General features: G+C 41.4%; 2 protein-coding genes across 4 annotated transcripts in view; one reads left to right on the top strand and one right to left on the bottom strand.

Annotated features, from left to right (window-relative positions):
* The window catches only part of BANP (BTG3 associated nuclear protein), a 148,174-nt gene extending 137,434 nt beyond the window's left edge, over positions 1 to 10,740 (bottom strand). For all 3 annotated transcript variants that reach the window (XM_083513706.1, XM_083513705.1, XM_083513707.1), the window contains exon 1: positions 10,331 to 10,740. The gene's annotated coding sequence lies outside the window, so the exon portion shown is untranslated. The remainder of the gene's footprint in view (positions 1 to 10,330) is intronic.
* Positions 10,741 to 14,676: 3,936 nt separating this feature from the next.
* CA5A (carbonic anhydrase 5A) overlaps positions 14,677 to 16,814 on the top strand; it is a 30,154-nt gene continuing 28,016 nt past the window's right edge. The window contains exon 1 of the mRNA XM_083513785.1: positions 14,677 to 14,927. Within this exon, the coding sequence (XP_083369911.1) occupies positions 14,783 to 14,927 (145 nt within the window). The 5' untranslated portion in view covers positions 14,677 to 14,782. The remainder of the gene's footprint in view (positions 14,928 to 16,814) is intronic.

Genomic DNA, 16,814 nt, shown 5'->3' on the forward strand with positions numbered 1-16,814 from the left:
CTGTTCATCCTAGGTATCTATGTTTAAAAGATAATCCCTATATTATTTAGGATAAATTGCATTCTCTGCTTACTTGCATTCCAGCCTATCAAAGGCCTTTTCTGCAGTGACAAACACCACTATATGTTTTGTATTTTATAATATGTTCCTCCTCTGCAATAAAATAAAATAAAATAAAATAAATGCTTTAGTAATGGCTTATTATGCAGAGGTTGGTATTTTATTATCTACACTAAGAGAGATAGACAGACAGTTCTCAAGCAATGCTGGGTAATTATCAGGCTTAGGAATCAATTTTGCATCCTGCCAAGGGAGAAGAAATCAGCCTAGTCCCCTACTTTTCTTAAAAATAAAAAAATTGGAAAGTTTGAATCATATAAAGCATATTATAGTACTGCACATTAAGACCAGCTGGTCCTGCTCCATTTTTCAGTTTATGCTCTTCTTCATGTCAAGTACCTTTTGCAATTTTATAGGTGCACTCACAAGTGTCTCCTGCCTGATTACACAACTTTTGGAACAAATTGGGGAATATTTGGGCTCTTGTGCAGGTTCTCTTTTTGGCCAGCATATCTTGAACAGAACTTAAGAACATAAGAGCTTTCCTAGATCAGATTAAAGGTCCATAAGATGCAACCTAATGCCTCATGGAAAGCCTACAGACAAGATAGAGTGCCTTTGAAATGCCACATAGCAGCCTTGCCAATAGCTGTCCCAAGATAGAGGACTCAATGTGGCAATGAGTTCCTGGCAGCCCCCCACAAGAAGGGCAATGGATGGGACTGCTTTGGGTTACTTCCCAAAACATTCTGAAAACACTACATTGTTTTGTTACCCATGCTTAGTTTTGTTTGTTTAGTTATAAGAAAGGCATTTCCCCTCCTTTTCATGGTAAGATGATTTTTATGCATAAGATTGGTTTATCCATTTCAAATTCAACTTGGTACCATATGCGGATAGCACTCAGCTGAGTCTTTTTCCCAATTCAAGAAATCTTGCCTTGGGCTTTGTCACAGATGTGTTTTCCACACTTTGCTCCAAAGCCACAAAAATAGCTTATTATTCTATGCAGTACTGAGGTGTTTGCTTTTCATTTTAATGAAAACTGAAAATTATTTCAATTTCATTAAGTGTCCGAAGGCCAAGAAAAATTGGGCCTGAGTTGATTTGTGAGCTGTCAGTTATCCATTCCTTACTGGAACCTCAATCCTAAAAACATATGCAACTTGGCAATAAGCTCTTAAACTGAACTAACTTTCAACCAAGCATGCTTTGGGTCACAGTTTAAAGAAAAAATCAAAATCCATGAAAATCATCAGGTATTCGGCAAATGACATCATTGGGATGTATCACACAGAATTCTATCAATTTACATCTTCTGGCCATCTCCACATTTTGTAAAACTGAAATGACAGTTTATATGAAGGGTGGAGAATGTTTGGCCCAGGAGCAGAATGAACACTCTAGGGCTCTCTACCAGGCCCTAAGAAATCTTCCCAGGCCCCACACTTCTTTCAACAAGCCGCCCCTCAGCAGCCCTTATCCAGGAATTTAAGTGCTTTTGCAAAACTGGAATGTGCCCCATACCCCTCAACTGCCCCAGTTGAAATGTGACATCCCAATTTTGAATGCCATGCCCTCAGTAGAAACCATGAGCCATCTCAAGGCCAGAATGTTTGCCATTGTACAAAGATGAGAGTTGCATGTCGGTCCACCCTACTTCACCTCTGGCCACATCTATCACTATCGTGTTCTGCCCCCCACCCCTACCCTGGGGGTTACCTACAAGGAAATGCAGTCCTCAGCCTGAAAAATAGCTTACATACCAAGGTAAGAGAACACTAACAGCGAACCCAGGGGCAGGCATGTAAGTCTGTTGCAGAGAAATAGAGGGTCTTGTGTCTCCATTGAGGTTTAAGGAATTGTAAGCTTCAATCTCCAATACATTCACTAGGGCATGGGTGGGCAAACTAAGGCCCAGGGGCCGGATCCAGCCCAATCGCCTTCTAAATCCAGCCCACGAACGGTCCAGGAATCAGCGTGTTTTTACATGAGTAGAATGCGTCCTTTTATTTAAAATGCATCTCTGTGTTATTTGTGGGACCTGCTCATTTTTTTTCTTCAAAATATAGTCCCCCCCCCCACAAGGTCTGAGGGACAGTGGACTGGCCCCCTGCTGAAAAAGTTTGCTGGCCCCTGCGAATAGGGAGTATGTCTATTCTGTGGGATTTACTTCTGAAGAAGCATGTTTAAGGTTTCATAGTTAGCATGGTGTAAACATATGTGGGCTAAAGCCCACAATATATTTCACAAAAGCAGAAAAGGTCAATGAATACTCATGCTGTCATATTTTTGGCGGCTTTAAAAATCTGGGTCGGGATCCATATTTACAACAATGTCTCTGTCTATTAACTTTGGTTCCAAGTGACAGCTATAACAGTAATAGAAATATAGGGGGAAAGTCTAATAAATGCTGTACATCCTTCACAGCTGCCATCCTTTGCTGTTTTAAGGGTAAAAAACATGAGTAGAGAGAGATCCCAGGCACCTAGGAACAATGGCCTCTGCTTTTTCAGTGTGGGCACCTAAATACTTGATAATGTCATCTAAGAATCTGTAATTATTTCCTATTCCAAAATAAAACTAGGTATCAAAAGCCGTATCAGTTTAAAAATAGAACTGCCCAAACATTTTTACAGCTTAAAAAGTGCAATCATAACATTCTGTCAACATCTTAATCCAAAAAACTATACTCAGCATTTGAAACCTGTCACAGTTATTCTAAAACATACAAAATAAACTAAAATTAATAAAAAGAAGCTACGTGTCAAGATACAAAGGTTTTTCCAGTACTTAAAGGGTATTTAATTGAAGTGTAATTCTTGGCTTTTCCAGTCACATAACTAACTGCCTTCCGAACCAATTTTCTTCTATCATGCATGTTTGTGGTACTGTAGTAATTTACTGCACAAACAGAAATTCTTTCCTGGTATTAAAAAAAACCCAAAAACTTAAGATTAAATAAGTCCAGTGTGAAGTGAGAATTTATGAACATTCTAACACATAGCTGTCATGGTTATTCAATGCATCATTTTTCCTTTCCCAGGCACCAAATGACAGCCAAATCTTCCTTTAGTAGCCCACTTGCCCTTCATCCAGCTCTGACATAAACAGCTAAGAACGCTCTTTTACAAATCCAGTCACCTCTGTGATTTGTTCTAACTTTATAAACCTTACACTTGGCTCCTATCGGCAGACCTGTTGGCAGCTAGATCTTAGTCATCTCATGCTAGCCCATTGCTCCCTAACCAATTACATCATATGTCAACATATTGTAACATTGATTAATAGGCATAACATAATAAAAAGCAGCCCTTTAGTAAAAGAAGGTCAACCGCATTGTAAGCAGGAGCCCTGCCAGTTCTCTGAGGGCCTTTTCTGCATGACTTTTAAGGGTAGAATTAAGATGTAGAACCTCAAAAGGATTCTCATTGGAAAGAGAGATTTCATGCTACACAGGCACCCTCATAAAACTACAAAGGGAACCCAAACGTGTCCAGTCTCAAGATTACAGAACTGCAGTTCTTCTTAGTTTTTGCCTTCCTTCTTGCCTCCATATAGAACTATTTTTCAAATTGCTTGCATCTGGACTGGGAAAACCCTAGGCAACTAGTCATTCATGTTGATGTTTTCTCAGTTCCATGAAGCATTTCCCCCTAAATGTTGGCTCTTCAGAATTTAATGTGTTCTTCCAATCCTCATTTGCCTACTTCGGATTCTTACTAATTTTAATCACAACTATAATCATCAAAAATTCATCAAAAGCCTGCATGGTGCAGAACATAAATCGGCATTGAGTCTGAGACCAGAATGCCATACTGGAAGGGCCTTGGCCTGATCTGACAGAGTTGTCATGTGAAACTACAGCTGTGCTTTTGGAAGCTTCCATTTACAGGCAGTGTAAAGGCCTTGATATGCCAAAAAGATACCAAGAGGCAACCAATGCCTCTTTTGGCTTACATAGATGCAGCCTACATGGAAGATATTCCCATAAAGTTCAATAGAACCTATTCCCAAGTAAGTGTTTGTAGGACTGCTGCGTAATATGTACATGGTTGTTGGCATCTGTCTCAGGAGACTATGGTAAAGTGTGCATTCAAGAGTGAAGTCAAACCATTGGGAGAGTTACAGCGTCTGATGCAGCTGTAGAGACCGATATGAGAAAAATGTATGTTTTGCAGGTGGGGTAGATGAAGGCGTCGGGTTTCGCTGCTGCAGGTGCACTAAGGCATTTCTTCTCTCTGCACTAGGGGAGACTGAGGCACTGAACAAAGTTTCAGAGTCATGTTCTACACTGCTCCCCATTCAGTCACAAAGCTTACTGTGTGGCCTTTGAAGTGGTCAAGAACCCTCAACCTCTCCAAGTTGATAAATGGCAATTAAAAGAAACCATTTATCAACAACCATAGCCTTTGCACTCATTACCTCATTTTGCTTTAAGGGTAAAATACATCTACCCTATACATTCATTTGTGCAAAGTATAATGCTATTTCACTCCTATGCAGAAATCTAAACGTGCATTATCCACTCCATGTTATGCTCCCTTTGTAAGGTCACTTGTGCTTCTCTGGCACTGGGGAGGCCTAAAAGGGCAAACATCATTGTAATTTTCTTAGGAACCCAAACTGCAGTTTTAAACTACTGTACTTTTCTGTGTATAAGACGAGGTTTATTTAAAAATGTTAAAAATTGGGGGTTGTCTTATACACGGAATGTGCATGGGGGGACTTGGGATTGGTTGCTGCCACGAGCTGGAGATTATCAGCAGCTATTGGGCATGCTATTGTTGGTGGTTGCATCAAGGGCTAGTTTTTACTGGCTGTCGCTACGGCAATTGGTTGGGTGACTGCCGGCTTCTGCCGGCGAGGGGACAGACGATAGGCAGCTTTTGCACCATGTGCAAGTAGCAGTTAGGTGAGCAAATTTCGGCATTCCCCCCACAAAAAATCTCAACAAGTCTGAGCCCCCCCCCATCTCTGGGCAATCTCCCATTTTCTTAATTTAGAGTCCCCAAAAATAGGAGGCGTCTTATACATGGGGGCATGTGATACACAGAAAAATATGGTATACTGTGAATCTACATGGCCTCATGGTTTGATAAGTCTCTCTTCCTGGCACCACACCAGCCCATGGACACAGGGCAACATCACACAGTATCATCACAGGCACAGGGTCACAGGTACATAGGAAGAACACAAACAAAACTCCTGCTCCATCTCAACCCTTTACAGAGGCTGCATCATTAGCCTTTAATGTGAACAGCCTTCAAACAGAAGTGCCTACAAAATATTAGCAGAAAATAAGATTGTATGACTGATGCAGAAAGGGAAGGAGTTGTGGTGGACAAATGGTTTGTATTTACCAAATGTTCTTGACCATTTAGATGTTTACAGCAAAGGCAAAGAAACATTTCTCGGCAGTCAACTTGTCTGTAAATCAAAATATTTGTACATGCTGATTGAAGTGCAAACAACCTGGATACATCTTACTTCAAATTATCCAAAGAATTTACATTAACTCTTTAAATAAAGGACCTCTTTTTAGAATGCTGCAGAAAACTAATACTTTGGGGGGATATGGGTGCTTGTCATATATGGGGGTGGGCAGTGCTTGGGAGAGAACTGTAGAAACTTTAAACAAATATAGGAAGATTGCCACTTTAAAATAGAATTCGGTGTATTCTTTTTTAGTTTTTTACTAAAAAGTGTGACCATCTGACACACGTTATCAATTAATAGGAGCGAGAAGAAAATGATGGTATTGTGTTTGCTGCACTCAAGAGTATCACTGTCCATCTTTGTTATGAAGATTAAACCAATGTACTGGGAGAATGACGAAGCAAGTCCCACAATGGAACTCTGCTTAACTTTCCCCCAATGGTAATTTGCATACTCCAAACCCTGACCCACATATATAGATGGGGCTAGGAGCACACAGTATCTAGAGACAGCAAAAGCCCCCCCCCCCCAATACACCTTTAGTGGGGAGGAGAGCAGAGAGGGCAAGCTCCTATCCTGTAGTGCAGTGTTCCGCAAAGTGTGGTATACTCTCAGGCGTATTCAAAAGGCTTTCAAAGGGTATATGGCAGAATTTGTTCTGGTCTAGATAAAATAGTATTATTAAAACTACCTCCAAGTTATCTTTGCCAGAGAAAGGGTATGCCAGTGAGACTAAACTCTCAAAAGCATTATGCGGTTATTCTAAGTTTGGGAAGCACAGCTGTAGGGAATCTTGTGGGACTGGAACCCAGCCCCACATGGAGAGAGAGAACTGAGTTCCAGTACTTCAGCCTGCTTCACAGCCTTCAGCCATCTAAAACAAACCCAAGCACTATATGCCATTACTGATTTAGGCTGCCAAGGGCGTGCTCTCACACATTTCCAATATACTGTTTCAACACTTTAAACCATATGTCTAACCCCCTTTCACCCCAAGTTAATGAACAGTACAAAAAGAAGGAACAAAGAAGAAAAACTAAGGCTGCAATCCTTAACACACCTATAGGGAGCAGTTTTTGTTTTTCTCAGAAATTTACGTATAAGTTAGAAAGGACAAGATCCAATTGCAAAAGTCACACTTGGATTCTGCAAAGTTATTTTAACAATGCAGATCACTGAGCAGGGAGAACAGAAATTGCTTGTACTTGTAAATCCACTTCAGGGATTCCGAACACAGATTATGGAGTAACTTTGCCAAACTGATTGGATTGACATCATCAAAACAAATTACACAACATAACAGTTCTGAGTTTAAATATTTATTTTAACAAAGGTTGTGCTTTAAATATCCTTCAGAAGGTTTCCAACAGTTTAAAAAAGAACCCACAAGACTGAAGCTGTTTGAAAGCAATTGCTAGAGCCAATGATTGGCTAGTATGTCAAATTTGTATTGCATTATCAATATAATCAGGGATTTTTTTCAGGAGGAACTCAGGAACTCAGTTCCGGCACCTCTCAGGTGGGCGCCATTTGCCATTCTAAGGGAATGAGGGAGGTGTTCATGGTTCCAGCACCTCTTTTTCTAGAAAAATAGCACTGAATATACTGTACAGTAATACATTTGCTGCTCATAATTTTCAAGGGAAGAGCGCCATCTGGTGAAAAACCAGTATGTCCTTGCAGAATGCACGACAAGTGTCTTGAGCAGCAAACCAAACAAACAAAACAGGTGAACTATGCAGCTGCAAATCCAAATAGCACTCTTTTGTTACACTTTGTTACACAGAAAGAAGCAGTGAATAAGAAGCAACAACATAAGGGAGATTATCTTGACCCTAAACCAGTGAAAAGGAGGAATGGATCCAAGCAAAAAAGAAATATTATTTCAGCAAGAATGGACACAGACTAGTTTTCACAGGAATGTAGGAAGTTGCCTTTTATCAGGCCAGATTATTTGTCCATTTAGTACACTCTGGTCTTGTGTGACCAGAAGCTCTCTGGGTGGTTTCAGGCAATCAGAAGAGTCCTTCCCACCAGCATTCCCACTACCCCGATTCAATCAAAGATTCCTCAGCGATTGAAGCTGGGCCTGTCTGCACACAAAGCAGGCAAAAACTACCTCTGAGCTATTCTTCTGTATACCTCCCAATTCATCAATATTCAAAGAACAGTAATCTGCCTCCTTCCCCCTAATTTATTTTTCTTATATTTATAGCCTGTCTTTCTTCCATCATGAAACTCCAAGTGGCATACGTGTGGTTTGCAGGTACTGATCTGACCCAGACCTGCAGGGAGGGCAGTTTCATGTTCCTTTTTAGACCATAAATATATGTACAATAAATAGTATTTGAATTTCCCACAAACCTTGGTTCCAAGCAGGTTTTGCAATGGCAGCTGAACTAATTTTCTTGCTTTCAAATCTCATTTCATTGTTTGTGTGTTTGGGGTTAGGAATTTAAACAGTTTCATGCAACTGACTTCACTCTCTGGCAACGTGTAGTTTGAGGGCAAATGTTATGGCACTTAAGAAATGTAAACAGGGTGCAACAATTCACTTGTACAGTCATACCTCGGGTTGAATGTGCTTTGGGATGAGCGCGTTCGAGTTGCGCTCCGCGGCAACCTGGAAGTAATGGAGCACGTTACTTCCGTGTTTCACCGCTTGCGCATGTGCAGATGCTCAAAATGATGTCACGCGCATGCGCAGAAATGGCGAAAAGTGACACGCACAGACGTGCCATCACTAGTTACGTTTGCTTCTAGATGCGAACAGCGCTCCAGTACGGACCCCGTTCACATCTAGAGGTACCACTGTAATACCATATTATGACCCATGAGGATGCCTTAAGGGCTACTGTTTGCAACACTTGTCACTTCCATTTCCAGACTTATTCTGTTGCTTCTCCTGCTCTAGTTGGATAAATTGTAAGCTCCCTTTTTCTCTATTATCATATCTTCATGCATACTGAGAGCACAGTATAAACAAGTTCTGCATTACAGAAAACAGAAATACAGCACATTTACATGCCACGCCTGGCATTTAACTAGGTTGTGAGAAATTATCTAAATAATATTATGTACTAATAATCAGTTACCTATAATAAACTTGCAGCAAGCTACATTGTGGTCCATCTCACTTTCTAATAGCACTAAACAAGTTGCCTACCCCAGTTGTATGCAAAGGTTGCCGGTTACAACTTTGCAAAATTGTAAAGTAGCCTGGAGATCACTGAAGTTTAGCTTATATCAACAATGGGGAGTGAGAGCCTAGAAAACATGTGCTTGCCCTACAGCAAGCATAGGGAACCTGTGGCCCTCCAGGAGATTTTGTTGGACTACAACTTCCATCCTCCCAAATGAACATCCAGAGGGCCACAGATTCCCTATCCTTGTCGTAAAACTAGATTATGTATTGTATTCACGTCAAGCTTAATCAAAAGGAGTGCATTCACTTCAAGTCCAGCCAAGGATAAATATGGTTCCAAAATATTAAACATGTTTTCATTGGATTTTTCTTTGCATAGTGTCACAATCAAAATTTCATGTGGTTGTTGTTCCAACGTGTGCGCATTACTGAAATTGCAACGTTCAATTAGCCTTTTGACAATAACTGAACAAGTGTAAAAAAATTTCATCAGGTTAAAATGAACGAAACTGGCAATGAAACTTTGGTAGCAAAGGAGGAATCTAGGAGTTAATAAGAGGATGACTACAAAACAGAGGTAGTTTGAATGTGTTTCTAAACATTATCGACTCAGACTCCATCATGACAAGATTAATTAAGCATCCTATTATCATTATTATTAAATTCTAAGGTTGGGAGATCCCGTGTGTGTGTGTGTGTGTGTGTGTATACACATACTGAAAAACAGAAATACAACAGAAACAGCAAATAATAAAAAATAATAAAAAACAAGCCAAATGCTTCTCAGAACAGAGCAATCTTCAAGTGATGACAAATGTTGTCAGGGAGGTAGCTGATACTCCAGAGCCTAGGCACAGCAACAGAGGAAAACCTTGGTGGCAGGACTGACACCAGGCTTCCATAGGCTAAAATACCCCATTGATATGTAAATACATATATTTAAGTGGCTTCCCACCAAATTAAGAACACATTTTCAACCTATTCAAATTTGTTTTTACTCAATCACACATGCTTGTTGTGGTTTTTCACTTCCTGTACTACAATCCACCTTGAACGCTGTTCTTCTGTGGGAAAGCAGATTAGATTATAACCTTATCTCTGTGTTGTGTCTAGTAGGTATGCATGCCCTTCCGGGCAAGGATCTGTATTTTGTTGCTGTTGTTCGTTTTTTTAAAAGGCACCAGCACACGCGCTGATGAAACCATAAGGATCAATCAATATTATCTAGAAAATCAAAAGTTGCAACCCTACGTTTTTAAACGAGTAGTTTTACTCGTTTAAATGCGAGTTAAATGCGAATAATTGAGGTATGCAAATATATGCAAATCAGGAAGCTGACAGATACACGCACACATATTTAACATTTATAATCCTAAATAAATGATGTCTTATCATCTAAATTCGGGCAAGGCGGTGAAAGAGATCAGGAGGGAAATCCCGCCTCCCGTTCCAGGAGGGGAGGGGCCAAGCGGCTCGCGGCGGCGGCGCGGGGGGGGAGTGAGAGGCTGAGAGTGAAGCCCCGCCCCTCGCTCGCCCTCCTCCCGCCTCCCCCTCGCGGCCCAGCGGCCGAGGCGCTGTGAGGGAAACCGAGCGGGTTTTCCGGCGTCGTGAGGGAGCCGCGCGAGGCCCGCGCCGAGGAGCTCCAGCCCGAGCCAGCCGCCCAGCCGCGGGGGAGAGCGAGGTTACCGTTTGCCTTGCCGAATTCTCGTGGTGTTTGGTCGGGCGGCTGCGATAATGGCGTCCTTCCTCGCGAGAGATCCTCCAGAGTCGCCACTGCGCAGGCGCCACAAAGCCCCGCCGCTCCCCTTCGACTGCCTCGAGGCGCCGCGCACGCGCGCTGAAGGGCTCCCACCTTTGGTCCACGGCAGCCAACCCAACGCCAGAGCCTCCAGCCGGCGAGCGGCTGGACTACACGTCCCGGAGGGCCTTGCGCGCGGGGGACTCCCGTGAAGCCCCTTCTCCCGAGGCATGCTGGGAGTTGTAGTAACCAGGGAAAGAAGAAGTGGACTCTGGGGAGTGTAGTTGTAAAGCTCAATGATGCTATGGAATCAGAGTTTGGAAGCTTGAGGCCACCAGGCGGCAGAAATAAAGCAGAGCGATGGTTAGGTCATGTTTTCACGGAATGTCATTCCCGCCAAATATTGCTCAAAGCCTCAATAAGCGTGTGATTTTGGATATATGATGTGTGTGTGGCTCAAACACATAGACAGATACCAATACTTTACATATACAGGGAGAGAGAGATAATTATTTTCATTTTCTCACATTAATACCCTGCCTTTCTTCCAAGGGCCTCAAGCTGGCATTCACTGTTCTCCCTCTTCCCATTTTATCTGCACAACAACCCTGTGAGGTAGGTTAGGATGAGAAACAGTGATTTTCCCCAGGTCACTGAATGAGCTTCACGATTGAGTGGGGAGTGGAATCATAGTCTCCCATATCTTAGTCCTATACATTGAACAACAAGGAGGAACTGGCTTGGTGTTAAAACCAGTCAGAATTGTGGCAGAAGGTCTAGCTCTGTGACAGAGCACCTACTTTACATGCAAAAGGTCCCAGGGCTGGGAAAGGCTCCTGTCTGAAAACCTGGAAAGCTGGTGCTGGTCAGTAAGAAAGCAAAATAATTTATCTTGTAGCACCTTAAAGGTGAACCAATTTAGTCCAACGTAAGCTTCTGTACAAATACCATTCTGTTTTTATTTTATTTGCTTATTCAACAAGATTTATAGACCACTTAATAAAATAAATACATAAAAATCTCTAAGGCATTTACAAAGCCAGGTAGACAAATTGTCTAGCCATGTATCTATATGCAGCACACTCTTACTCATGTTTACTCAAGAAGTAAATCTCACTAGGATAGCAGCACCACATCCAGTGCCATTCATCTGAAGCACATGGTTGCCCGCCCCCCAAAAAAACACTCCAGGGAACTATGGTTTACCCCTCACACAACTAAATACCCAGCACATTTAAGAAACTACAGTTCCCAGGATTATTCAGGAGAAGCCATGTGCTGTAAATGTAGGTTGTGGGTCTAACTCTAGAGATCCTAGGTAAAGAGCTGGAGCTGGAAGCGTGGTATCTCATGCAAAATAATAATAATTGAAATGGCATTTGCAAATGGCCAGAACAGGGATAGCAATTTGCAAGGCAAGTGTAGCAAGAAAAGGGTACGGTTTCTGGTAAACTGGGACAGCTGGTGCGTATGTTGAATTATGTATACAAATGTAACTGAACTGCAGCTTCCCATTGTGATTCATTGTCTTTTGGCCTCACTGGTTACAAATTCAGAGAGAGGGGGAACTACAGTGGTACCTCAGGTTACATACGCTTTAGGTTACATACGCTTCAGGTTACAGACTCCGCTAACCCAGAAATAGTGCTTAGGTTAAGAACTTTGCTTCAGGATGAGAACGGAAATGGTGCTCCAGCGGCGTGGCAGCAGCAGGAGGCCCCATTAGCTAAAGTGGTGCTTCAGGTTAAGAACAGTTTCAGGTTAAGTACGGACCTCTGGAACGAATTAAGTACTTAACCTGAGGTACCACTGTATGTGGCATCATAAAAGGCTAACAATTCAGCATAAACTTTCATGGGCTACAGTCCACATATCTATTGATGGGAACTCTCATATACAGAAACTTATAAGGTCCCTCCAACTTCTACACCTAATAACTGCAAATAACACTTCATGTAGATTTTATTCCTCCACATGTATTATGCCATACTAGATTTGTTGATGTTTTACGTTTCTGTCAACCATGGCAGGGCCCTGGGATTCTCTGCTTTTCCCAAGCAAATCAGTGTTTGACAAACACTGTCCATAACCTCATTTATCAGTTCAAGGCATTTTTAAATATTATTATTCAAAGCAAATTCTATATACCCAGTGTATAATTTAAGGCAGTGCTTTTTTTCTTTTAAAAAATGTTTAGGGATACTCTCGTTTTCCTACTTATATTGAAATACTGTCCCTCAATGAGGCCAAACTTAGATTCAAAAAATGTTTAGGGGGTATGCATACCCCTGCGGGGGAGCACCGATTTAATGTAAAAAATTAACTCTCTGTGCACACAGTTTTGCAAAGGGTCAGTGCAAAGGTTGCCCCATGTAAAGAGGTCAACAAATCATACATGTTCATCTGTAGAAATTTCCTGTGTAACCTATAGCAGGTCTCCAGATATAGAGCAGAAAAAGATAGATAAAAAATCTTGTCATAAACAGTTAAAAAAATTATATAGCATGAGTGAATGTATAGCAGATTGTGACAGTTCAAAACATTACATGTGTATTATTAATAAAAAATTATAAAATTTATAAGGTGCCAAAGTTTCCCAGGCGCTGTACAAAGGTTAAAAAAAATAAAATTGTCCTTTCCATCAAGTTTATAATCTAAGATACATGAGAGAAAAGGAAGGTGAGGTGGGGAAGGAAAACAAGCAAATTGAGGCCCCAGTTCTTAAGACATTCTTAGGCTGCATTCACACATTTTATTCTGGAATCAGTAGACACAGAGTACTTAATTTTTCTTTGTAGTCCACACTCAGTCTGCAATCCCACTCCACACCCCAAAAAGCATTTATTGGGAAATTGGTTCCATTCTGAAATCCTTCTAGTGAAGCAAAGTCCCCAACGAACACAGAAAGCGTGAAGTGATGTTGCCAGGGATCTTTGTTGAACAATACTTGGCTTGTGAGTAAGCATTACAAAAGGATCTTGGCCTTGAGTTCTGCTCCCAACTAACTGCAGAAGACCAGTGACAGTGATTCCAAAGGGGTTTGGTGTGGAAGGGAGCAACCTTTGTCTTCACCTTTCTCAATTGCCAACATTGCAACAGTTCTCTCCTCCACCAAGACCATCCATAATGTTATGAGTTTGCATGGTCAGCCTGGATGGGACCTTGGGTCCCCCTCCAGAATCTGCAATCCTGTATCTATGAAGGTAGAATGTATAAGGGGAAACCAACCAAACCATTTCCTTCTTTCAAGGTAATGGTTTGGACTGACTAGTTAAATAGCACAATTTAGCATAACCAAAAAAGTTGCTCACAGAACAAATAGGTGAGCCTTTCCTGCACCCCTCACCTAAGCAGACTATAGGAGAAAAATATACCAGTAGTCTTTGTGTATATATAGATACGTATATAGAGTGGTACCTTGGGTTACATACGCTTCAGGTTACAGGCTCCACTAACCCAGAAATAGTACCTCGGGTTAAGAACTTTGCTTCAGGATGAGAACAGAAATCGGGCTCCGGCGGTGCAGCAGCAGCAGGAGGCCCCATTAGCTAAAGTGGTGCTTCAGGTTAAAAACAGTTTCAGGTTAAGAACGGACCTCCGGAACGAATCAAGTACTTAACCCGAGATACCACTGTATATGAAAACAGTAGCTACAGAGAGACAGGTCTTGCTCTGTGCTGGGGCTCCCCTGGAAACCTAAGGGGAAAGCAATATCTATGGCAGTGTTAATGCTGTGAGCCCCACCATCCTATGCTCAGGTTATATACATGGGTAAATAAAACCATATATCCTAAAGACACCAGAGTCTCCACTGACCCTCATTCCCCAAAAAATGAACACTGGGTAAGCGCTTGGAACCGGCAGAGTCTCTCACTGCTCAGGGATTGCAGTGGTGTGTAACAATATTCTTACCATTGCCCCCTCCACAAGCACTTTGTCCTTCATCTGCCTGTTTGCCATCTGTAAACAGTGTGGATGGATACTGAACAAACAACACTATCTTTAAAAAGAAGCAAAAGAAAAGTAAGGTATGCAAATCACTAAAGCATCACACCGGACTCTGCAGAAGAATGTCCTGCGCAAGGCAAGGAATTTATTTGGGCCATTTCTATATGCAAAACTCACAGGCAGCAGCTAGTGAGTCCAGCCTCTCCACCAAAAATTAGAACCAATGAAGAATCCAGCTGTGGGATGGGTTGAAATTTAACTATCTGTTTGGCTCCCCACCACCACCACCACCACCAAAAGGGTGTGCCCCTGGGTGATCAGAATAGCTCATAAACAGAACTGGGTTTATTCAAGTCCGATCACTCATAGCATATTATTCCAACTTTGCGTTGGGAGAGCACTCGTTCCTCTGGCTATATAGACCCTGCAGGAGGCCTTGGTGCTGGTCCAAAATGGTCTTTCTGACCAACCTGAAGGTAACGAACATGACACATTTCAGCAAGCAGCTGACAACTCTCTGGGGGCAGCACCAGCATCTGATACCAGCCAGGGCATGCAGCTTGGCCACTTGTACTTATAAAAACAGATACGCTTCATGTAAGTATCTATATTTGTTATCCTTCTTGTTAGAAGTGCATCGCTGGCACCTGTGTGAGGATGAGGCAACACATAGAAGAAACTGTGAGGGTGAAAGCCATTTATGAAAGTTAAGGAAAATGGTGGTCATTATTTCAGATGAGAAAGAACCCAGAGGGAATTTTATACTGTGATTGAAACAGGGGGAAAGAAATATAATTTTGTAAGAGGGGGGAATAAAGGAGAAATTGAATATTCACTGCCAATGTTCAGTGGACTTTCCTCCTTGCCAGCTGCATAGGAATAAAATGTCACCCTTTAAGAGTTTGCTGGTACATTTGAGTTAGTAATTATTCTACAAATTGTGAGTTTGGTGAAAGCAGCAGCTGTAATGGTTATATTATATGAAAATGAATGTAAGTCATTAGCTATCTAATAGGAGCCAAACTGAATAGGAACAAGTTTTCATTCTTGCCGGTCAGCCTGAATGCCAATGCATACTGAGCTTCTACAAAATATCAGAGAGGAGGAAAATGCTAGTGTCATGTTGCAAATAGAGAATTGTTTGCATTTTAACAAGAGCTGGGTTGAAACTGCCTCTGGAGCAGAAGCTCTCTGTAGGGCTACATTTCTAAAAATGGGTGCTGGGGATGAAGCTGCCTAGAAAATACACAGAAAAACCTGTCCCGCAATTCTAAATGTGCAAGTGCAGGCTGTGGTTGATTGGTGGAGCAAAAATGCATTCTGTGCATGCTCAGAGTAATTGCCATCTTTACGATTAGCCCACCCATTCTTCAGCTTTCTTAACTGGATTTTGTACTGGTTCGGATGAAACCTGACTGCAGGTGAATAATTTTCCCCCAGACTCAGCTTTCCATCTTTAAAATGGGGGTGTGCACAACCCACCTCATAAGATTTATTATGAGAATGAGGGAGCTAATTACTTATGAAGAATTTTGCTCCATAATAAATGACTGCTTTTTGAAGAAGGATTAGGTGTGCGAAGTAATTGGTGTATTTGTTCTAGAGAATGAGAGATGGTGTAATACCACATTCTTGCTGATACTTGGGCAATGTCACACTTTCTCTAAATGTCCATCCTTGTGTTCCTCTACATTAATTTGTGTTTTTTGACAAGTGGCAGGAAAAGTTATCTTTAATGTTTCTGTAGTGTTCCTTGCTGAAATCCCCAATGTGGAATCTTCAGAAAACATGCTTGGTGCCCACCAAGGTCACCTTTATTTATTTCTTTTAATGTAATGGGTATTTTGTGATGCCCACAACTGTTTCCTAGATTTCCAAATGTGCCCAAGAAAGTGGAGAGCAAAAACCCTTTGCCATTCATTGCCTGTCTAGCATTTCAAGAAGCCAGTGACATGGAATGATATTCAGATGTATACATTATTGTAAATCCTGTAATAATTAATATCCTTGAACTTGGAACTCTATCCCATGCTACTGTGGAGATTATTAAGAATGATTCATTCAAGTTTGTATAAAATTTGCTGGTGCATTGTTCACTTAAGGAACCAAGCCAACAAACTTTGGGGTATTTTCTGACCAGTGTATGCAAGATTTTCAAAAGAGTTTAAATTGACAGGTTTGTTTTTCAGGAAAAACTGAAACACATAACAAAGCAGAACTAAATCCATTCAGAACAATGTCAATTGATAAAGTGGAACTAATTGCACTAATGATTCACATTAAGAAAAACACATTTCTTGGCAGCACAAAAGCCAAAAGAAGCTGTGTGAATGATCCACACACAAAAAAAAATCCAAAATCCAGTCAGGCAGCACCTTCACAAAATAGTAAATGAACTTTTAAGCTTTTGGATACAAATCAGGGAGGACATTTTTCAGTTTAGGGGCAAAATAGTGAAAATAAGTTTGAGGCATTTTTGTTGGT

Source organism: Podarcis liolepis, assembly GCF_965112155.1.
Source record: "Podarcis liolepis genome assembly, chromosome: 7".
Taxonomy (NCBI): domain Eukaryota; kingdom Metazoa; phylum Chordata; class Lepidosauria; order Squamata; family Lacertidae; genus Podarcis; species Podarcis liolepis.